Here is a 23049-nt window from a genome sequence, read left to right as displayed (position 1 = left end):
AAACAACTAATGAAAATAACCCACATGTGGTCAAAATAAACATAAAACATTCCCAAAATAGACCAGAAAAGTATCTTCAGAGCTACAGACTTTGTAAATAATTACTTTAGAAGACTAGACGGAAGCTTAAGCTATGGTGAGAAAACTCGTAAAATTATAAGTAACGGGAAATGGATTTCAAGCACGTTGGAAGTTCAAATGGAAATGTTTGAGTACTTCAACCCCAAACTGTTAATTTACACACAACACCGCATGGAACAGAGTTTACAATCAACTATAACGGCTCAAAAACATTGGAATATACCAAATTAAACGGGGTCTTACCTTCCCAGTGCTGGGAAGAGTTTGATTTCGAGTAAAAGTGTCTCCTCCATTAATGCTGATCAGCTCTGCGTCTGCAGGCGGAAACGGTGAGGGGAAAACCACTACGTCACTCTTCAGTGTGTCTGAGCTAAAACACACATCATACTGCTGAGTGGATTTAGAGTAAGACCAGCTCCCGTCAGGGTGTGTAGTGACCACTGGAGCGCTGGAGCTGCTGAAACCGCCGTCTGTCCCGTAGCATTTAGCTACTATTAAACCGACGAGGCTAACTAAAAATATCACTGACACTGAGACAACAGCAATGAGCAGATAGAGATTCAGATTAGAAAAATTCTCCTCCTTTACTGGCACTTGTCTTAGTGAAGGCTGCACGCTGTCCATATTTTCCATAACCACAACTTCAATACTCATAGTTGTGGACAGTGAAGGTTCTCCATTATCCGAGACAGTAATGATAAGCGGGTGAGCTTTTAAGTCATTGTCACTCATTCGTCTTTTAGTCCTTATTTCTCCTGTGCTGGTTCCGATTCGGAAGAGATTCGTTCCCTTTGGTTCGGTCATGTGATAAGACAATAGTGCATTATAACCTGAATCAGCGTCTACAGCTCTGACTTTAGCCACAAAATACCCCGCTTCAGCAGAGTAGGGAATGTTCTCACTGTTTACTGATCCAGGTTCAGAATAAGGAGGGAGAAAAACTGGACTGTTGTCATTCTCATCCAGGATAAAAATGTTCACAGTCACGTTACTACTTAGTGGAGGGACACCAGAGTCAGTGGCTTGAACTTTAAACTGAAGTCGTTTGGTTTCTTCGTAATCGAAAGACTTCAGGCTGTACAGTTCACCGGTGTGTGCGTTAATGTTCATCAGATTTGATACTCTGCTGCCCTCTGCATCAATTAAAGAATACGAAACAAGGGCATTTTCACCGATGTCTAAGTCTCGTGCCGTTAGTGATGCCATCAGCCCTCCAACTGGACTATTCTCTTTCACGCCAATATTTATCATCGGTGCAGGAAATAAAGGCGCGTTATCATTCACATCAGAGACATGAACTGTTATAACGTTACTGCTCGAGAGGGAAGGAGTTCCCTCATCATTAGCTAGAACTGTAACATCATATTGGGAGACCCGCTCTCTGTCCAAAGCTTCATTGACAACAAGAGCGTAAGAGTTTTTATATGATAGTTGTAATTTAAAAGGACTCGGTGCTAGAATTTTACAATCTACTTTACCATTCGTTCCGCTGTCTTTATCTGATACAGTGATTAATGCAACATCTGTGCCAGGTTTGATGTCCTCGCTTACAAAGCTCATGAGAAGAGTGACTGATATCTCTGGTGCATTGTCATTCACATCCACTACTTCAATTAATACTTTGCATCGTGACATTCTTGGTGGATGTCCTTTGTCCTGAGCCTGAATTCTAAGCTCCACGGCGGGACTGTCCTCATGATTAATATTACCTTTGACAATAATATCACCAGAAACAGGATTTATGGAGAACAAGTCTAACGCCGAGTGTTCGTCATCGGTAATAATGGAGTACGACAGCTCGCTGTTAATACCCTCATCTGCATCTGATGCGGAAACCGTGAGAAGTTTTGTTCCTGTGGGTGCATTCTCATTCACCTTGATTTTATACAGAGGTGTGGTGAAAACAGGGCTGTTATCATTTGCATCCAATACGTTTATAACGATCTGCATTGTTCCAGATCTGGGAGGAGTCCCGCCGTCTACAGCAGTCAGCACGAGCTTGATCACCGATTCTCTCTCTCGGTCCAGAGATTTCTGAAGGACCAGTTCAGCCGAATCACTCTGTATGTCCAATGAGAAATATTCATTTGTGCTCATTTTATAGGTTTTCACTGAGTTATTATCGATGTCCATGTCACGTGCTTTAGTTAATGGAAATCGATCTCCCGGAAGCACATTTTCACTAATATTCAAAGCAACTGATTGACGGGGAAACACCGGAGAGTTATCATTAATGTCTACTATATTAATTTCCACACGGTAGAGCTTGTGAGGATTGTGGATGATCGCTTCGACATTCAGTACGCATTTCTGTTTGCTTTCACACAGCTCCTCTCGGTCTATTCTGTCATTAACCAATAAAATGCCTGTTTTCCGATTTACCTCGAAATACTTGGCGTTAGATCCAGTAACAAGCTGAAACATGCGCGACTCCAGTTCCTGCACACTGAGATTGAGATCCTTCGCTAGATTTCCAACAACGGTTCCCTTCTTGGCCTCCTCTGAAACCGAGTAGGAAATCTGACCGTAACACAAATCCCATAAACAAAGCAGCAGCAGAGCCTTCATCCAGGCAGAGCGAGTGCTGTCCGATACAACCATCGCTTCCTTTACTGGATATTCACAACAACAAAAAACAAGTCGAAAGTGTTCTTTTATTTAATCCAGTGTCTGCAGGAAAAAGAAAAATACACGAGCTCTGCTGATGTCAGAAGTATGTGACGCTCTGTTCTTCTTTTCTGCGTTAGGCGGAGTATTAATATTGTGTCAATAACTCCAACTCACGGTCTACAGCGACATCTTGTGTGGAAATAACAATCTGAAATTGTCAGTCAAAACTATCGTTATGAAAGTTGCATCAAATAATGTGTTTTGTGTGTGATTAATTCTTGACATGATGAATTGGTGGTGAGCTAAATGTGGAGATGTTAAACTCTCAGTTACACAAATAACCTTTTGTGTATTTTCAGGAATTAAGTCTAATCTATTCTGTTCGATTTCATTATAAGGATCACATTAGTGTTTAAATTCTCATTCCAAATAAGCCTCGTATTAAAATTCAGATTTTTACAGTCGCATTTTGTAATTGTGGTGTTTTATCACTAACTTGACTAATTGCATAATCATATGAATATAATATAAATATGAAACAAATACGATTATAGGACACAAATGGACAAAGTGAAAGTATGAAGTTATTAAACTTTGCCATGTTATTGCAGTAATATTTGAATAACTGAACAATACCGCCAGTTGCGTAGCAAAGGGCTGAGGGAGGGGGTGAGTTTCGGGTTTGAACTCCCCTGAAATAGCTTCCAATTCCATCGTATACTTGTGGACAATTAACATAATATAATATAATATAATATAAACTTTATTAACATCTTTAAAGTACAAAAACGGCAAAGACTCGGCAAAACAGTACTATTCCATGTCAAATTACATGTTTTGCGCTGCACTTGTGCTGCAAAGATGTTCATAAAACGTCAACAGAATGATGATATTTACAATTCTATATTTAACCACGCCAAGTAACAAATATGCAAATTAAGTTTGTGTAATCGCATTGTATTGGCTACCAGCTGGCTAAAAATAGAATAGAACCAATCACAGTTAAGCATTTCCCCCGTTTCTGTTGGGGAAGTCAGATCGCTACATTCTGATCTCAGAGATATTGAGGTAATGGGACATGAAGTACCACAGGTTTGCTGCAAGAGAAGAAACTGAAACGTATATCTAGTTTTATAAAATGCAATCTAATTTATCCATTTTCTTAAATTATTAAAATAACAAATGTGTGTCCTCATCTCCTATTGAAATTGATTCCTGGCTAATGTACTCACTCAAACTCTAAAACTTGCGATTAATAACAATTGCAATAAAAAAAAAAATCTAATTATTTCAATATATATTTTTTTAGATGGAATACATTTATCTTATTAAGGTGCTTGTTAAAAGACCGCTTTTTGGAAAACTTGGGATATATCTTTTAAATCACTTGCCTTTTTTTTCTTTTTTTGGAAAATTATATTAGATTGAAATAGAAAATATAGACATTAAAAAGATAAACCCTCCTTTACAATAGTTGAAAAAAACTTAGTGTCGAAAGGACCCGAGCGAAGTGAGACTGCAGGGATAGATAAGAAAATTCATGCGTATGTAAAATAGACACGCCCACACACACTCACACACACACACATACACAAAAAGTAGTTTTGAAAACTTTGTGTAGTTTAATAAATACACATAAACGAATTACTTTTTAACGATCATGCGTTTTACATAAGATCTTGGGAGATACATAATTTTACAGTTCACTGTCCAGGGGCTACTGGGAGTCTGTGTACCATTTGATATATGCGTATCTTTTCTTTATGAAAAGCACAGTAAAGTATGTTTGGGAAAAAGTATTTATCTTTTTTCCTTTTAATAGGAGGTCCAGGGTTCTGCCTAGAAAAACCAGTGTAGATGGTTTTGGATTGTACATTTAGATGCAAGGATAACATTAAAAGACATTAAACAAATGAAACATATAAAGCACCCGCCCAGAACACAGTCGAGAAAAAAAGAGAGATGCCATTGCACAGGAATAGATAAGGACCGCATGCACTCATGACGTCCGCTTGAAAGAGAAGAGCAGATGCAGGCAAAAAAGTCTCACTAAAAACTCGAGGCCGATTAGAAAGACGTAAGTGAAAAAAAGGTGTGCAGAATTAAGATAAGGGCACACCCTAATGTACATGGATGCTTTAATTCTATATAAGACACATTGTAAACGTTTTGTATTTTGGTGCATGCTATATTTCCATATGGCGTGTACCCCTGGGCCCGACTGGGTCCAGCTGGGTTCATTTTGCTGTCTTGCTGATTGCTGAATAAACCTGCTTCTTCTGAATCCAGTCTCCGTGAGTTCTGCTATGTAATCTCTCTAAAAATACAAGACAGATTGCTTAATTAAGTTCATAGTTTAAGTTTGTTAGCTGTCAGGGCCAGTGCAGGCTGAAGAAGCCAAAAATGTCCTGCACTATCAGGACACTGTCTTATAAATATTAAAAATCTTTCACCAAGTCAGTAAAAAAGTTCCTAAATTGCTACGTTGTGTGTCGCTTGCTTTTGCTTCATTTGCTCTATTTTGAAGCTTTTTCTCAGCAATATTTCCCATATAGTACCGTGTAAAGTCATGACACGTGTCGCTGTCCAACTCTGTGGTGCTGATTTCAATTCAAAACAGGAAGAAACCCGACAAACGTTCTTTAAAACTCTGCTTATATTTATTTTAAAAGCAAATCCGACATGAATACATGACTTCAACACTATCACCCCAACAAACCCTGTGGAAAAACTTCTCTCCGTCAAAATTAACATATAAGAACTGACATAATGAATTAGACAACTGACTTCAGAGCCGCAGAAGATCGACAACAATACTGTGCAGAACTAAATAGCAAGCTTCATCTATTTTAAGAGAACTCGTACAATTATGAGTAAAAGCAGATGAAATTCAGGTGAGATGGACGTGCCATTGGAAAACTTTGTGCAGGCTACTATCAAAGCCACAAGTGGTTTAATGACACACAACAACAACAAAAAAAAACAGAGTAAACAAGAGACTAAAACGCTTAAAAATTAGAAAGAGGCTAAATTAAGCATGGTCTTACCTTCCCAGTGCTGGGAAGAGTTTGATTTCGAGTAAAAGTGTCTCCTCCATTAATGCTGATCAGCTCTGCGTCTGCAGGCGGAAACGGCGAAGGGAAAACCACTACGTCACTCTTCAGTGTGTCTGAACTAAAACACACATCATACTGCTGAGTGGATTTAGAGTAAGACCAGCTCCCGTCAGGGTGTGTAGTGACCACTGGAGCGCTGGAGCTGCTGAAACCGCCGTCTGTCCCGTAGCATTTAGCTACTATTAAAGCGATGAGGCTCAGTAAAAATATCACTGACACTGAGACGATAGCGATGAGCAGATAGAGATTCAGATTAGAAAAATTCTCCTCCTTTACTGGCACTTGTCTTAGTGAAGGCTGCACGCTGTCCATATTTTCCACAACCACAACTTCAATACTCATAGTTGTGGACAGTGAAGGTTCTCCATTATCCGAGACAGTAATGATAAGCGGGTGAGCTTTTAAGTCATTGTCACTCATTCGTCTTTTAGTCCTTATTTCTCCTGTGCTGGTTCCGATTCGGAAGAGATTCGTTCCCTTTGGTTCGGTCATGTGATAAGATAATAGTGCATTATAACCTGAATCAGCGTCTACAGCTCTGACTTTAGCCACAAAATGCCCCGCTTCAGCAGAGTAGGGAATGTTCTCACTGTTTACTGATCCAGGTTCAGAATAAGGAGGGAGAAAAACTGGACTGTTGTCATTTTCATCCAGGATAAAAATGTTCACAGTCACGTTACTACTTAGTGGAGGGACACCAGAGTCAGTGGCTTGAACTTTAAACTGAAGTCGTTTGGTTTCTTCGTAATCGAAAGACTTCAGGCTGTACAGTTCACCGGTGTGTAAGTTAATGTTCATCAGATTTGACACTCTGCTGCCCTCTGCGTGAATTAATGAATACGAAACAAGGGCATTTTCACCGATGTCTAAATCTAGTGCCGTTAGTGATGCCATCAGCACTCCTACTGGACTATTCTCTTTCACGCTAAAATTTATCACCGGTGCAGGGAATAAAGGCGCGTTATCATTCACATCAGAGACATGAACTGTTATAACGTTACTGCTCGAGAGGGAAGGAGTTCCCTCATCATTAGCTAGAACTGTGACATTATATTGGGAGACCCGCTCTCTGTCCAGAGCTTCATTCACAACAAGAGCGTAAGAGTTTTTATATGATAGTTGTAATTTAAAAGGACTCGGTGCTAGAATTTTACAATCTATTTTACCATTCGTTCCACTGTCTTTATCTGATACAGTGATTAATGCAACATCTGTACCAGGTTTGATGTCCTCGCTTACAGAGCTCATAAGAAGAGTGACTGATATCTCTGGTGCATTGTCATTCACATCCACTACTTCAATTAACACTTTACATCTCGACATTCTTGGAGAATGTCCTTTGTCCTGAGCCTGAATTCGCAGTTCAACTGCAGGATGTTCCTCATAATCAATATTAGCTTCAACAGTAATGTCTCCAGAAACACGATTTATGGAGAATAAGTCTATTGCTGAGTTTTCCTCATCACCGATAATCAAGTATGACACTTCACCATTAACCCCTTCGTCAGCATCTTCTGCGGAAACCATCAGGATTTTAATTCCTACAGCTACATTCTCATGGACCTTTACTTTGTAAAGAGGCTTCGTAAAAACAGGGCTGTTGTCGTTTATATCCAGCACATTGATAACTATCTGCATAGTTCCAGATCTGGGAGGAGTCCCGCCGTCTACAGCAGTCAACACGAGCTTGATCACCGATTCTCTCTCTCGGTCCAAAGATTTCTGAAGCACGAGCTCAGCCGAATCACTCTGCATGTCCAGTGAAAAATATTCATTAGAATTCATTTTATAAGTTTTCACTGAATTACTACCGATGTCCATGTCACGCGCCGTGGGTACTGAAAAACGATCTCCAGGAAGCATATTTTCAGTAATATTCAAAGCAACTGATTGACGAGGAAACACCGGAGAGTTATCATTAATGTCTAGTATATTAATTTCAAGACGGTAGAGCTTGTGAGGATTGTGGATCATCGCTTCGACATTCAGTAGGCATTTCATTTTGCTTTCACACAGCTCCTCTCGGTCTATTCTGTCATTAACTAATAATATTCCGGTTTTCCGATTTACCTCGAAATACTTGGCGTTAGATCCAGTCACAAGCTGAAACATGCGAGATTCCAGTTCCTGCACACTGAGATTGAGATCCTTCGCTAGATTTCCAACAACGGTTCCCTTCTTGGCCTCCTCTGAAACCGTGTAGGAAATCTGACCGTAACACAAATCCCATAAACAAAGCAGCATCAGAGCCTTCATCCAGGCAGAGCGAGCATTTTCCGATACAACCATCACTTCTTTTTACTGGAAATTCAAAAAATAAGTTGAAAGAGTGCTTTTATTTAATCCAATGCCGGAAATAAAACGGAAAATACTCGAGGCCTGCTGAACTCAGAAGTATGTGACGCTCTGTTGTCCTGTTCTGCGTTAGGCGGAGTATTAATAATATGCCAATATCTCCAACTCACGGTCTACAGCGACATCTTGTGTGGAAATAACAATCTGACATTTCAACTGAGAAAACTATTTTAATGAATACTACATTGAAATACCAGAAATTCGAAGTGTATATCACTGTTAACGCCTTGTACTTTTAAGAAAATATAAGAGATATCAACCCTTAGTTACAAAAAAATAAACGTTTGTAGTTTTTCGGAAGTGTATTAGAGCTTGTATTATTATACAATTTTATAATCTTCACAAGATAATTTGACGTGTCATTACTAAAAATGCCTTGCTATTGTTAACCCTTTTGGAATAAGTTGGTTTATTTAAACATTTATTAAAACATTTGCTATATAACTCTAGACTTTTCTTATAAAATATTTTTCTGTAATATTTTATAACTGTAATTTCAAATATAAGTTGAGCGTGTTTAAGCATAAACCTAGCATGAGTTGTTTTTCAACAAATTCAGAAAAAAACATGGAAACAATTATTTAACAATTTACTACGTGTTTGTTAGTCACACATTTTTGTGTGTATTAGAAAACCATTGAAAGACCAAGTAATTAAAAATAATGACAAAACGCTCTGCCTATAATGGGTAAGAAAATATAAAAAAGTGTGTGTTTTTTCTTTCTTGTGTTCTATTTTTCTTTTTTCTCCTACAGTTACGGCTTATATGAACATTTCCAAATTCGGTTTATGAAAGCGAAACACATCGCTGTCCAACTTTGTGGTGCTGATTTTACTCCAAAACTGTAAGAAACACGATAAACGTTCTGTAATATTTACGGTATATTAAATTGAACAAAACATATTTACACCGAAATAACTGACGCTAGATACAGATATTATTATTTTATTTTTTTTTATTTAAAAAAACCCTCCCATTTATATTATCACGACAAACAACTGCTGACAAAAAGGGAACCTGTCAAAATAAATATATGAGGACTACCGTAGTGATCCAGAAAAACAACTTTATGGATATAGACCTTGTAGATATTTACTGTAGAAGACTAGACAGAACCCTTCATCTACGTTGGAAAAATTCGGAAACATGTTAAGCAATGGGAAATGGAATTACCCGAGTTGGAAGGTGAATTGGAAATGTTTGTGTACTTCAAACCCACAACCATGTAATGACACACAAAACAGCATGGGAACAGAGTTTACAATAAACTCTAAGCTCTCTAAAAAAAATAGAAAGAGGCTAAAATAAGCATGGTCTTACCTTCCCAGTGCTGGGAAGAGTTTGATTTTGAGTAAAAGTGTCTCCTCCATTAATGCTGATCAGCTCTGCGTCTGCAGGCGGAAACGGTGAGGGGAAAACCACTACGTCACTCTTCAGTGTGTCTGAGCTAAAACACACATCATACTGCTGAGTGGATTTAGAGTAAGACCAGCTCCCGTCAGGGTGTGTAGTGACCTCTGGAGCGCTGGAGCTGCTGAAACTGCCGTCTGTCCCGTAGCATTTAGCTGCTATTAAAGCGATGAGGCTCAGTAAAAATATCACTGACAGTGAGACAATAGCGATGAGCAGATAGAGATTCAGATTAGAAAAATTCTCCTCCTTTACTGGCACTTGTCTTAGTGAAGGCTGCACGCTGTCCATATTTTCCACAACCACAACTTCAATACTCATAGTTGTGGACAGTGAAGGTTCTCCATTATCCGAGACAGTAATGATAAGCGGGTGAGCTTTTAAGTCATTGTCACTCATTCGTCTTTTAGTCCTTATTTCTCCTGTGCTGGTTCCGATTCGGAAGAGATTCGTTCCCTTTGGTTCGGTCATGTGATAAGACAATAGTGCATTATAACCTGAATCAGCGTCTACAGCTCTGACTTTAGCCACAAAATACCCCGCTTCAGCAGAGTAGGGAATGTTCTCAGTGTTTACTGATCCAGGTTCAGAATAAGGAGGGAGAAAAACTGGACTGTTGTCATTCTCATCCAGGATAAAAATGTTCACAGTCACGTTACTACTTAGTGGAGGGACACCAGAGTCAGTGGCTTGAACTTTAAACTGAAGTCGTTTGGTTTCTTCGTAATCGAAAGACTTCAGGCTGTACAGTTCACCGGTGTGTGAGTTAATGTTCATCAGATTTGACACTCTGCTGCCCTCTGCATTAATTAAAGAATACGAAACTAGGGCATTTTCACCGATGTCTAAGTCTCGTGCCGTTAGTGATGCCATCAGCCCTCCAACTGGACTATTCTCTTTCACGCTAATATTTATCACCGGTGCAGGAAATAAAGGCGCGTTATCATTCACATCAGAGACATGAACTGTTATAACGTTACTGCTGGAGAGGGAAGGAGTTCCCTCATCATTAGCTAGAACTGTGACATCATACTGGGAGACCCGCTCTCTGTCCAGAGCTTCATTCACAACAAGAGAATAGTAGTTCTTGTATGATGACTGTAATTTAAAAGGACTCGGTGCTAGAATTTTACAATCTACTTTACCATTCGTTCCACTGTCTTTATCTGATACAGTGATTAATGCAACATCTGTACCAGGTTTGATGTCCTCGCTTACAGAGCTCATGAGAAGAGTGACTGATATCTCTGGTGCATTGTCATTCACATCCACTACTTCAATTAACACTTTACAGTTAGTGTGTCTTGGTGAGACGCTTTTGTCCTGCGCTTGTATTCTCAATTCAATCGCAGGGGTTTCTTCGTAATCAATATTTCCTTTAACTTGTATCTCTCCTGTTATGTTATTTATAGAAAATAAATCCGATGCTGAATTTTCGTTTTGACCTACAAGTGAATAAATAATTTCTCCGTTTACACCTTCATCAGAGTCGGTTGCAGTGACAGTCAAAATGTTCGTTCCGAAAGACGCATTTTCTTTTGTCTTAACTTTATACAGAGGTTTACTAAATATGGGATTATTATCATTTATATCCAAAACATAAATTTTTATATCAAGTGTCCCGGATCTTGGAGGTTTCCCCCCATCTACAGCAGTCAGTATGAGATTAATCACAGACTGCTTCTCTCTGTCTAAAGGTTTTTGCAACACTAATTCCGGAGAAAGACTCTGCTGTCCGTAGGTTTGAACCTCCAGAGAAAAATGTTCATTGGGGCTCAGAGTGTAGCTTTTCACTGCGTTTATACCGACATCTATGTCACGGGCCGCAGACAGAGCAAACCGATCTCCAGTTATAACGTTCTCTGTGATATTCTTCACTAGCTTTTGCAGTGGAAACTTCGGCGAGTTGTCGTTAATGTCTGTAATGCTTACCTCAACGCGGTAAAGCTTTACAGGATTTTGTGCCATTAGCTCAATGTTAAGGGAGCATTTCTGCTTGCTCTCACACAGCCCCTCTCTGTCGATTCTGTCGTGGACAACCAGAGCGCCAGTTTTAGGATTTAAATCAAAATGCTTCTTATTTGATCCAGCCACAAGCTGAAACCCGCGTGATTGCAGCTCCTGAACGTCAATGCTGAGGTCCTTGGCTATATTTCCAACCACGGTTCCTTTCTTCACCTCCTCCGAGATGGAGTAAGAAATCTGACCGTGAGACAAACCCGATAAACAAAACAGCAGCAGCGGCAGCGCCCTAATCCACGCAGATGGTCCGCCAGATAGAAAACTCATGGCTTCGTGGTGTTTACACGGTATCATTCTCATCGACTATTAAATGACGTGCTATTCTTAATCCATATAGACGGGTCGTGTGCCGATCCAGATACTTCCTTTCGACTATTGTCTCTAGTGTTAGCTTGCTTTACACTCCACCTCTTAGTGATTATGCAGCAGAGAAGGTGGGGAGCTGCTAATGAGATGTGAGCTTTCAATGTCACGGTCACCAGCGACTCCTTGAGGCTGAAGTTGGTTTTAGGAGTGTTAATGCAAAACAGATGCTCGACAAAAGAAATGTGAAATATATGAGTACCTTAAAACCCATAATTGAGAGCTTTCTAATTTTAAGAATAGAGTAATTTCAGGGGAAAATACTTACGTCTTTTCCTTACTTTAAGATCCTTCTTATTTTTTACGTAGGCCTAGTAGTTTTAATAATATTTATTTGCTTGTAAAGTTATAAAACCGAATTTCTTCTAATATCCCATTTCTCGTTCAAAGAGTCTGTGCATAAGTAAAATCATTATTGTTGTTCGTGGTATTTAAAATTTAACATTTAAATATGCTGATTCAAATAAACAATTTCAAAATATCATTTCCCCTACAGCAGTTTAGTTGACTATCCAAACGTCTTTTTAAATATGCAATAATATATTTTATATTTTAATAATATTTTATTGATGCAAAAATATTTTAGTTTTTTTCTAGTTAATTGTGAAAAGCAAAAACACAAACTTCTTTGGCATGATTTAGTTTATGTAAGTGAATAGGTAAAGCGGTTATTTAGTTTACCCACTGCTCTTTGCATGATTGTACAAGATACGTTATGTCACATGGATATGTTTCAACATTGTTTATAATAGCCACCAGAAGGCTAAAGGCTAAAACATACTGTGTGTGTGTTGTGTGTGTGTGTGTGTGTGTGTGTGTGTGTGTGTGTGTGTGTGTTCGAATATATTGTCTGTCGTGGCTAATTCAAGAAAATATCAAGATCACTCACTGACTCTTTCCAAATGTAAAAGTTTTTATTTTCTACATTCAAAATTATTTCTAAACCACGAAGTAACAATCTTAATAGCTGTAACTGAAACAAATGAAACAAAGGATTGTACCAGACCAAGACATAAAAAATTAAAACGAAACATACAGAATTCTTACAAATTCAAAAGCCCTCCCTACACAGTGCAACACACAACTGAATTGTTTAAACAGTGACGTCGCGCAAAAGAGCAAACAAAAATAGATAGATAGCCCGAACGCTCTTAAAGGTTGTGATGTCAAGGAAACTTTTTTGATAAAAAAAAAAATAAATAAATAAGTAAGATCACGTAAATTCAAAAGGAAGTTGAACTTACCTTTGTCGTACTCGGAAGAGTTTGTGTGGTGTTAAAAGTGTCTCCTCCATTAATGCTGATCAGCTCTGCGTCTGCAGGCGGAAACGGCGAGGGGAAAACCACTACGTCACTCTTCAGTGTGTCTGAGCTAAAACACACATCATACTGCTGAGTGGATTTAGAGTAAGACCAGCTCCCGTCAGGGTGTGTAGTGACCACTGGAGCGCTGGAGATGCTGAAACCGCCGTCTGTCCCATAGCATTTAGCTGCTATTAAAGCGACGAGGCTCAGTAAAAATATCACTGACACTGAGACGATAGCGATGAGCAGGTAAAGATTCAGATTAGAAAAATTCTCCTCCTTTACTGGCACTTGTCTTAGTGAAGTCTGCAGGCTGTCCATATTTTCCATAACCACAACTTCAATACTCATAGTTGTGGACAGTGAAGGTTCTCCATTATCCGAGACAGTAATGATAAGCGGGTGAGCTTTTAAGTCATTGTCACTCATTCGTCTTTTAGTCCTTATTTCTCCTGTACTGGTTCCGATTCGGAAGAGATTCGTTCCCTTTGGTTCGGTGATGTGATAAGATAATAGTGCATTATAACCTGAATCAGCGTCTACAGCTCTGACTTTAGCCACAAAATACCCCGCTTCAGCAGAGTAGGGAATGTTCTCGGTGTTTACTGATCCAGGTTCAGAATAAGGAGGGAGAAAAACTGGACTGTTGTCATTCTCATCCAGGATAAAAATGTTCACAGTCACGTTACTACTTAGTGGAGGGACTCCCGAGTCTGTAGCCACTACTATAAACTGAAGTCGTTTTATTCCTTCGTAGTTAAAAGACTGCGTGGTATATATTTCACCATTCACAGAATTGACGTTTATCATCAGTGATACCCGAACACCGTCGCTGGAATTCTCTAACAGTGAGTATGAAACTTCAGCGTTTTTACCAAGATCTGAATCCTCTGCCGAAACTCTCACCACACGATCTCCAACTTGTCCGTTTTCTCTTATGTAAGCGTTTACAAGTGGTGTGGGGAAACGTGGAGCGTTATCATTAACATCAGCAATGTTGATAGTTATTATAGCGCTGCTGGAAAGAGGCGGAGTTCCTTCATCTACAGCCGCAAGAGGAATGTTATACTGAGAAATATTTTCTCTGTCCAAAGGCCCGTCTACCAGCAAAGAGTAATGGTTTTTATACGATAGTTCTAATTTAAAAGGAAAAGAGCCCTTGATAGACACGTGCACAATGCCATTTTTGCCTCCATCATTATCAGAGACTGTAACTAAAGCAACAGCAGTCCCAAGTTTAGTGTTCTCTTTTACGCTGTCTAGTAATGGAGTCGTTTTAATTTCCGGAGGATTGTCATTTTCATCTAAAACTTCTACTAAAACTTTACACTGTGAACTCTGCGGAGGAATGCCTTTATCTCTTGCTTGAACTCTCAACTCAACGGCTCGATTTTCTTCATAATCAAGTTGTCCATTTACTACAATCTGACCAGTTTCGGGGATTATGGTGAACAAATGTTTTTTTGACTTTCCGTGTCCTAAAATCGAGTACACTATGTCACTGTGTATGCCCTCATCTAAATCAGAGGCGGAGACAGAGAGAATTTTAGTCCCTAATGAAACATTTTCTTTCACTTTTACTTTATAAAGAGGCACGCTAAAAACTGGACTGTTGTCGTTGACATCTATGACATCTATAATTATATTCAAGGTCCCTGACTTGGGAGGTTTTCCTCCATCCAGAGCGCTAAGCAGCAAGCGAAGAGATGACTGTTTTTCTCTATCTAGAACCTTTTGCAGCACCAACTCAGCCGACATACTCTGCTCATCATTCTGTACATCTATAGAGAAGAACTCATTTGTACTCAGCCGGTAATCTTTCAGCGCATTACTACCTATATCGTCATCCTCAGCTACCGGAAGAAGAAATCTCTCTCCAGGGCTAGCGTTTTCGGTAATATTCAGCTTGAACGTGTGCAGTGGGAAATGAGGTGCGTTATCATTTATGTCTACGATCGTTATCTCAATCCTATAAAGATGATGAGGGTTCTGAGCAAGGGCCTCGAGATTCAAGACGCATTTCTGGTCTAAAGTGCAAAATTCCTCACGGTCAATTCGCTCACTTACGAACAGCGCTCCCGTCTTCAGATTCACATCGAAATACTTCTTATTAGATCCAGACACGATCTGAAACAGTCGAGATTCCAAGTCTTGCACATTAATGTTCAAATCTTTAGCGATGTTCCCGACAACCGTCCCTTTTTTCACTTCCTCTGAAACGGAATACACAATCTGACCAGATGACACCTCCCATAAACAAAGAAGCGTTAAAATGACCGATATGAAACATCCTGAGAAATGCATAGCGATGTGTCCCTCGCTGTCTTAAAAAGAATTAAATGAAATAATTACACGAGCGTTCAGATTCAACAACACAATAAACCCCTAGAGATGTCGTGTCCCATCTGCAAATGCGTTTTATAGAATCCCTGATTTTTTTAGGGTGGTGCAATGAAGAAAAGGTGGAATAATATTGCCATGTCGCGGTCTGCAGCGACCCCATGTGGTGCAACGGAGAATTATCTAGCCTTTTTCTTCTGCTTCTTCTTCTTCTTCTTCTTCTTTTTTTTTAAGTTTTTGTTCACTAATTTCATGCACATCAAACGTAGTATTTTAAAAGCACTGAAATCAGTTAACCACGGTAAATAATTACATAAATAAATAAATAAATAAATAAATAAACCATAAGCAGCACCAGTCTCCTTTCATCAGGTACAGTGAGAAAACGTGAGAAGAAAATTACTGCCGTATTGAAATTCAAAGTTATGCAACAGCACCTCAAGTAACACGTAGGATGAAGCCAATTTATGCAAATTATATATATATATATATATATATATATATATATATATATATATATATATATATATATATATATATACATACATAATGTTGCAGTATTGCTGTTCATACAACGCCATTACTGAAATGTCAGAAAATATTCTTACTTTTTTCAGTGTTTACTCTTGGTTGCAACTCTACTGTTTCTTATTTAATTTCCGTATAGATGTAATATCTATGGTCTGTTAAGTATAGTTAATATTCTTATTGTGCTACCAGAAAATGCAATTAGCAGCATTCTTCATTAATTCTGAATTGTGTCTCTGTTGTTTATGTACATTGTATTCCGTGATTTTTATTTATTTATTTTGTTTTGATGTTGCACATGTGGAGTTAGTGAGTAGGTTCTTCGTTACACTATTTTGTGCTAGTATAGTAGCAATAGAATTTAACTGAGTTTAACTATCAAAGTTATCTGTCCCTTTGTTACTCCAGTCGCTGTCCATTGTACTGAAGTGACTATTAAGTCATAAAATCAATAAAAGACACGTAATTAAGGACGAACAACAAAATATATTTGCAAGTAGAAAGCATATATCGTATCTACACTATATAAAAGCTATTTCGCAGTATTTTGGTGTATTATGATGGGAGATTAGTTGTTCATTTCGAATTAAGTTCAAACGCTCTTCTTACCTTTGTAGTACTCGGAAGAGTTTGTGTGCTGTTAAAAGTGTCTCCTCCATTAATGCTGATCAGCTCTGCGTCTGCAGGCGGAAACGGTGAGGGGAAAACCACTACATCACTCTTCAGTGTGTCTGAGCTAAAACACACATCATACTGCTGAGTGGATTTAGAGTAAGACCAGCTCCCGTCAGGGTGTGTAGTGACCACTGGAGCGCTGGAGCTGTAATGTGTCCCGTAGCATTTAGCTACTATTAAAGCCATGAGGCTCAGTAGAAATATCGCTGACACTGAGACAATAGCGATGAGCAGATAGAGATTCAGATTAGAAAAATTCTCCTCCTTTACTGGCACTCTTCTAATGTTTGTCTGAAGTTCATCTGTAATTTCCATGACTACAACTTCCATAGACAGAGTCGTTGACAGGATTGGGTCTCCATTATCCGAGACAGTAATGATAAGCGGGTGAGCTTTTAAGTCATTGTCACTCATTCGTCTTTTAGTCCTTATTTCTCCTGTGCTGGTTCCGATTCGGAAGAGATTCGTTCCCTTTGGTTCGGTCATGTGATAAGATAATAGTGCATTATAACCTGAATCAGCGTCTACAGCTCTGACTTTAGCCACAAAATACCCCGCTTCAGCAGAGTAGGGAATGTTCTCAGTATTTACTGATCCAAGTTCAGAATAAGGAGGTAAAATAAGAGGATTGTTGTCATTTTCATCCAGTATAAAAATGTTCACAGTTGCGTTGCTGGTGAGAGCTGGGACACCAGAGTCAGTGGCCTGAATTTGAAACTGAAATGACTTAATCGCCTCATAATCAAATGACTGTTTACTATATATATCACCATTTGCAGAATTAACGTCTACCATAGAAGTTAAATAGTTCCTAGATATTAAAGTGTATACAAGTTGAGCGTTTTCGTTCATATCTGCATCCTTCGCTGTCACGGTTGCTATGATATTTCCAGCAGGACTGTTTTCCTTCACGTAGAAATCCATGGTTTTGTCTGGAAAACGAGGCGCATTGTCGTTTACATCAGAAATGTGAATAGTAAGAAACATATTGCTGCGAAGCGGCGGGGAGCCTTTATCAGTAGCCGTAACAGTGATGTTATATTCAGGCATCTTTTCTCTGTCCAGAGGTCCACCCACTACTAACGAATAATAGTTTTTGTAAGATGGTTGTAGAATAAATGGACTGGATCCTTTAATCCCAGCACTGATATCTCCGTTCTGGCCTACGTCGTTATCAGCAATCGTTATCAGTCCAACCACGGTGCCAGAAGTCGCGTCTTCTCTCACAGTGCTGGAGAGAGATGTGAGGGAAATGGCAGGTGCGTTGTCGTTCACGTCGAGCACTTCGACTAAAACTTTGCAGTGAGAAGCCCGAGGTGAAGAGCCCTTGTCCTGAGCCTGTGCGTGAAGCTCAAACGCAGCAGTGTCCTCTCTGTCCAAATGTCCTTTCAGTGAGATTTCACCCGTGACTGGGTTTATTTGAAAAATGTCGCTCGACTTTTCTTTTCCGTGGCTTATCAGTGAATAATCGATTTCTCCATTCATTCCCGCGTCTGTGTCACTGGCGTTGAGTTTTATAATCTGGCTTCCCAACACCGTGTTTTCAGGGACACTGACTTTATACAGCTCCTTGCTGAATGTTGGAGTGTTGTCGTTTACATCGATTACACTAACAGTTACATCAAGAGTGCCAGACCTAGCTGGTTTTCCTCCATCCATGGCAGTGAGCACGAGTTTAACCATCGTCTGCTTCTCCCTGTCTAAGGCTTTCTGTAAAATTAACTGTGGGGACATATTCTGTTCTGTGCCGCTCTGAATGTTTAGGGAAAAATATTCATTCGAGCTCAGTTTATAGGTTTTAATCGAGTTAACACCGACATCTGCATCGCTCGCCCTCGGCAAAGGGTATCTATCCCCAGGAAATGCATGTTCTGTAATGTTTAGATTGTATATTTTATATGGAAACGATGGAGCGTTATCGTTTACATCCAATATATTAACACTAACACTGAACAGCCTTAAAGGATTCTGCGCAATTGCTTCAAGGTGTAAAGAACACGTCTGACTCGCAGGACAAAGATCCTCTCGATCGATTCTCTCGTCTACATATAACTCACCCGTCTTTGAATTGACATCAAAATACTTCTTGTTGGACCCAGCAACAATCTGAAACATGCGCGATTCCAATTCCCGGACATTCAGGTTAAGATCCTTCGCCATATTTCCAACAATGGTGCCCTTATTTACCTCCTCTGTCACGGAATAGACAATCTGAGCGGAGGACAAATCCCACAAACAAAGAGGCAGGACAATCCGAAAAAACATATGCGATTTGTAAAAGAGGACATCCATAGTTCAATTAGTAATAGCGTGTAGACATATAAAACATAAAAATTCAATTCTGCGCACGGCTACAGTGCAGTTAAGCTCGAAATTAGGAGAGTAAAAACGTCTTCCTGTGCTCGGTTACAGAAGGGTGTCTGCCTGGCCTTCCCCCTTTCTGGTGCATGTAAATACAGGTGGAGTCTGAATGGGAACGTGTTCACTATCAGTGTCACGGTCAACACCGGCCTCTTGTGTCCATTTAAAACCAGATTCTCTTTAAAGCCTACATTAAATGCTTTTGCTTTGCTTTAGTTATCACTTCATGATTTTTTATTTTTTTTGCAGTAAAATTGAATTATAACATCCAGAAATTCTGCATAATCTCATGTTATGACATCCTATTATAATTAGATATAATTAGATATAGTTAGCAACAAAGACAACAAGAACAAAAAAGTTCAAAATGCTGTCGGAAGATAATTGTCTTGACTGACGCATGTATAAAGGCTGTTGAAGTATTATTTTACCCTAGTTAATTATTTTTGTCATTTATTTTTAGCCTAGTGGTGTAAATAAAAGATGTACAACCACACTCTATCCTAATGAACGCTGTCCATAGCTGAAGTGTTGAAAATAATTCTTTAAAACGCGAATTGAAAGAAAATGTGTTTTCAAATCCAAAATAAATTAATACACAAAAAAATATGTTATAGATAGATATTGGAGTTGATTCGTACGATTCTTTCGCAAGTTGCTAAAGTGAAGCCATGTCGTTCCGCAAAACAAAGTGACAAAGAATTGTACATAAATTGTACATAAAGAATTGTACAAAACAAAGTGACAAAGAATTGTACATAAATCTGCTGCCTACATAAAGTCTCCCTAAACAGTATATAAATATATATTTTAAAAATCCTACCTTTGTAGTACTTGGAAGAGTTTGTGTGCTGTTAAAAGTGTGTCCTCCATTAATGCTGATCAGCTCTGCGTCTGCAGGCGGAAACGGCGAGGGGAAAACCACTACGTCACTCTTCAGTGTGTCTGAGCTAAAACACACATCATACTGCTGAGTGGATTTAGAGTAAGACCAGCTCCCGTCAGGGTGTGTAGTGTGTAGAGCGCTGGAGCTGCTGAAACCGACGTCTGCCCCATAGCATTTAACTGCTATTAAAGCGAGGAGGCTCAGTAAAAATATCACTGACACTGAGACGATAGCGATGAGCAGATAGAGATTCAGATTAGAAAAATGATCCTCCTTTACTGGCACTTGTCTTAGTGAAGGCTGCACGCTGTCCATATTTTCCATAACCACAACTTCAACACTCATAGTTGTGGACAGTGAAGGTTCTCCATTATCCGAGACAGTAATGATAAGCGGGTGAGCTTTTAAGTCATTGTCACTCATTCGTCTTTTAGTCCTTATTTCTCCTGTGCTGGTTCCGATTCGGAAGAGATTCGTTCCCTTTGGTTCGGTCATGTGATAAGATAATAGTGCATTATAACCTGAATCAGCGTCTACAGCTCTGACTTTAGCCACAAAATGCCCCGCTTCAGCAGAATAGGGAATGTTCTCAGTGTTGACGGAACCTGACTCGGAGTAAGGCGGTAGAACCGCCGGGGCGTTGTCATTTTCGTCAATTATAAAAACTTTCACGGTCAGATTGCTGCTCAGAGGTGGAGCTCCGGAGTCACTGGCCTGAACTCGAACTTGGAACATTTTGATCTCCTCATAATTAAACGATCGTTTGCTGTATATATCGCCATTTTCCGAGTTTATCTCTAAGGGAATGTCGGCTTTCCCTGTACCAAGAAACACATATGATATATGCGCGTTTTCGTTCACATCCGCATCGTGTGCGCTTACTTGCGCTATTACAATCCCAGCTGGACTGTTTTCCTTAATATAAACATTGATGACGGGTTTTGAAAAGACAGGAGCATGATCATTGACATCACCAATATGAACTCTTAAGACACTGATGCTAGACAGTGATGGACTTCCTTCATCTGTGGCTTTTATCGTAATATTATACGCAGCAACTTTCTCCCTGTCCAATGGTCCGTTTACAACTAATGAATAATAATTTCTATAGGAAGACTCTATTTTAAAAGGAACAGGGCTTAAAATGTTGCAATGCACCACTCCATTTTTGCCTCCATCTTTATCAGAAACTGTAAATACAGCCACCGCTGTGCCGTCTTTAGAGTCCTCTCTGACATTACTCGTGAGTGAGGTCATCACTATTTCAGGTGGATTGTCATTCATATCAATAATTTCAACTAACACTTTGCATTGAGAACTTTTAGGAGGTTGGCCCTTATCCTTAGCTTCAACTCTCAATTCAACAGCAGCGTTTTCCTCATAATCGATTTCACCTTTGACTGTTATAATTCCACTTTCAGGGTGGATTGAAAACAGATCCGAGCCTTTAAGATTGCCTTGCCTGACTATAGCATACGCAATTTCACTGTTAACTCCCTCATCTAAATCTGTTGCTGAAAGGGAAATGACCTGCGTGCCAAAAGCGGAATTCTCATTCACTTTAACTTTGTAAAGCGGTTGACTGAAAACTGGGGGGTTATCGTTAAAATCCAAAACATTTACAACGATCTCTAATGTCCCAGACATCGGAGGTTTTCCTCCATCAAAAGCAGTTAGGGCCATATGAATCACTGGCTGCGTTTCTCGATCTAAAGCTTTCTGTAACACTAGCTCGACGGAGATCATCTCCTCCCCATTTTGTACATCTAAAGAAAAGTGTTCATTAGGGGTTAATTTATAGGTTTTCACTGTATTGCTTTCCGTGTCTGGATCCTCAGCCAAAGACAATGCGAATTTCTCTCCAGGTGCAGAAACCTCCGTTATGTTCAGTATCTGGCTACTGCTAGGAAAAGACGGAGCATTATCGTTTATGTCTAATATATTTACCTCAATACGAAACATCCTTAGCGGGTTGTGAACCATAGCCTCTATATGGACGGAACATTTGCGAGCTGGGGAGCACAACGCCTCTCGATCAATCCTTTCATTAACAAACAACGTCCCGGTCTTCAGATTGACCTCAAAATACTTTTTGTTAGATGCGGAAATCATCTGAAACATTCGAGTCTCAAGATCCTGAACGCTGATGTGCAGATCCTTTGCTACATTCCCAACAACGGTTCCCTCGTTTACTTCCTCCGAGACCGAATACACGATCTGACCAGAAGATAAATCCAACAAAAGAACAGAGAGCAGAATCCAAGTGGACCGAGACACAAAAATAGCATCCATCCTAAAGCAGAAGGACGACTTCAAATTGTATGTTTAAAAAAACAACAACAACAAAGATGTAAAGACGCCGTTTGCAATAAAAGCATAACCAAACGCAGACATTTCACTCCTGCCAGGAGGTTCTGTGAAGCATTCGTAGGGACGGGTTAGTAAAATGACCTGCATTAAATAATATGTAAACTACACTTTACGGTCTACAGCGACCCCACGTGGTCCATCCAGGTAGGTTTACAATCTGCTTCTTTTTTTGTTTTGTTTTTTAAGATAAACACTTAGTATTGTCGAATGAAGGGTTAGAAAAAGAAAAAGCTAGAAGATGAAGAAGAAGAAGGAAAGAAAGAAAACCTAAATACCAACTATATATACTTTTATAGGGTATGTATATTTTATGTGTACTTTAGTAATAATAACATAGTTTAATGTAGTCCACAGAAACAGCAGAACAATCATTCCTCATCTGAGAAAGCAAAATGCTCGCGGGAATTTGGATGAACTGCTTGTCGTGGTTACCTTTTAACAATCAGTATGACGCTATCATCTATATTTAAAGAGTGAAATAGCAGCAGTACCACATGTATTTCAAGTTCAGTCCTTTCTGAAATGGGCTGGAAATAGCTTGCTACACAATGACAACCGCGTATCAAGACGGTAAAAAAGAGAGCTGAATGCAAATAAATAAAATGGGGAAAAGGCCAAGTAAAATAT

At 39.3% G+C, this 23049-nt stretch overlaps 4 protein-coding genes across 7 annotated transcripts in view; all 4 read right to left on the bottom strand.

The window, feature by feature from the left end:
* LOC128620531 (protocadherin alpha-C2) overlaps nucleotides 1-23049 on the bottom strand; it is an 83609-nt gene that overhangs the window by 57878 nt on the left and 2682 nt on the right. The window contains exon 1 of one of the 4 annotated variants that reach the window (XM_053645666.1): nucleotides 16740-19294. The exons of 1 other annotated variant lie outside the window; for it this stretch is intronic. In XM_053645666.1, coding sequence (XP_053501641.1) covers nucleotides 16740-19097 — 2358 coding nt within the window. In that variant the 5' untranslated portion in view covers nucleotides 19098-19294. Of the gene's footprint in view, nucleotides 1-9483; nucleotides 12283-13202; nucleotides 16019-16739; nucleotides 19295-23049 lie in introns of those variants that run through there. 2 more of the 4 variants (XM_053645663.1, XM_053645658.1) reach the window with 2 other exon arrangements.
* Nucleotides 264-3383, bottom strand: LOC128620542 (protocadherin alpha-2-like). Its single transcript, XM_053645679.1, has one exon. It carries the CDS (start codon nucleotides 2680-2682, stop codon nucleotides 271-273), a length of 2412 nt encoding a protein of 803 aa, XP_053501654.1. The 5' UTR covers nucleotides 2683-3383; the 3' UTR covers nucleotides 264-270.
* Nucleotides 4756-8875, bottom strand: LOC128620548 (protocadherin alpha-2-like). Its single transcript, XM_053645683.1, has one exon. It carries the CDS (start codon nucleotides 8094-8096, stop codon nucleotides 5718-5720), a length of 2379 nt encoding a protein of 792 aa, XP_053501658.1. The 5' UTR covers nucleotides 8097-8875; the 3' UTR covers nucleotides 4756-5717.
* On the bottom strand, nucleotides 21593-23049 carry zgc:123181 (uncharacterized protein LOC735300 homolog). The gene is given in 2 exon segments (XM_053645685.1): nucleotides 21593-21726; nucleotides 21728-23049. Coding segments are annotated over 2 exon segments (660 nt in total). The 5' UTR covers nucleotides 22345-23049; the 3' UTR covers nucleotides 21593-21683.

The sequence above is a fragment of the Ictalurus furcatus genome, chromosome 16 (assembly GCF_023375685.1).
Source record: "Ictalurus furcatus strain D&B chromosome 16, Billie_1.0, whole genome shotgun sequence".
Taxonomy (NCBI): domain Eukaryota; kingdom Metazoa; phylum Chordata; class Actinopteri; order Siluriformes; family Ictaluridae; genus Ictalurus; species Ictalurus furcatus.
Note: the sequence above shows the minus strand (reverse complement) of the source record. Positions and strands in the feature narration are given on the sequence as shown.

Bases quoted from the DNA above. Each gene is read 5' to 3' on its own strand.
- LOC128620542 (XM_053645679.1), bottom strand. From the start codon at position 2,682: ATGGTTGTATCGGACAGCACTCGCTCTGCCTGGATGAAGGCTCTGCTG.
- LOC128620548 (XM_053645683.1), bottom strand. From the start codon at position 8,096: ATGGTTGTATCGGAAAATGCTCGCTCTGCCTGGATGAAGGCTCTGATG.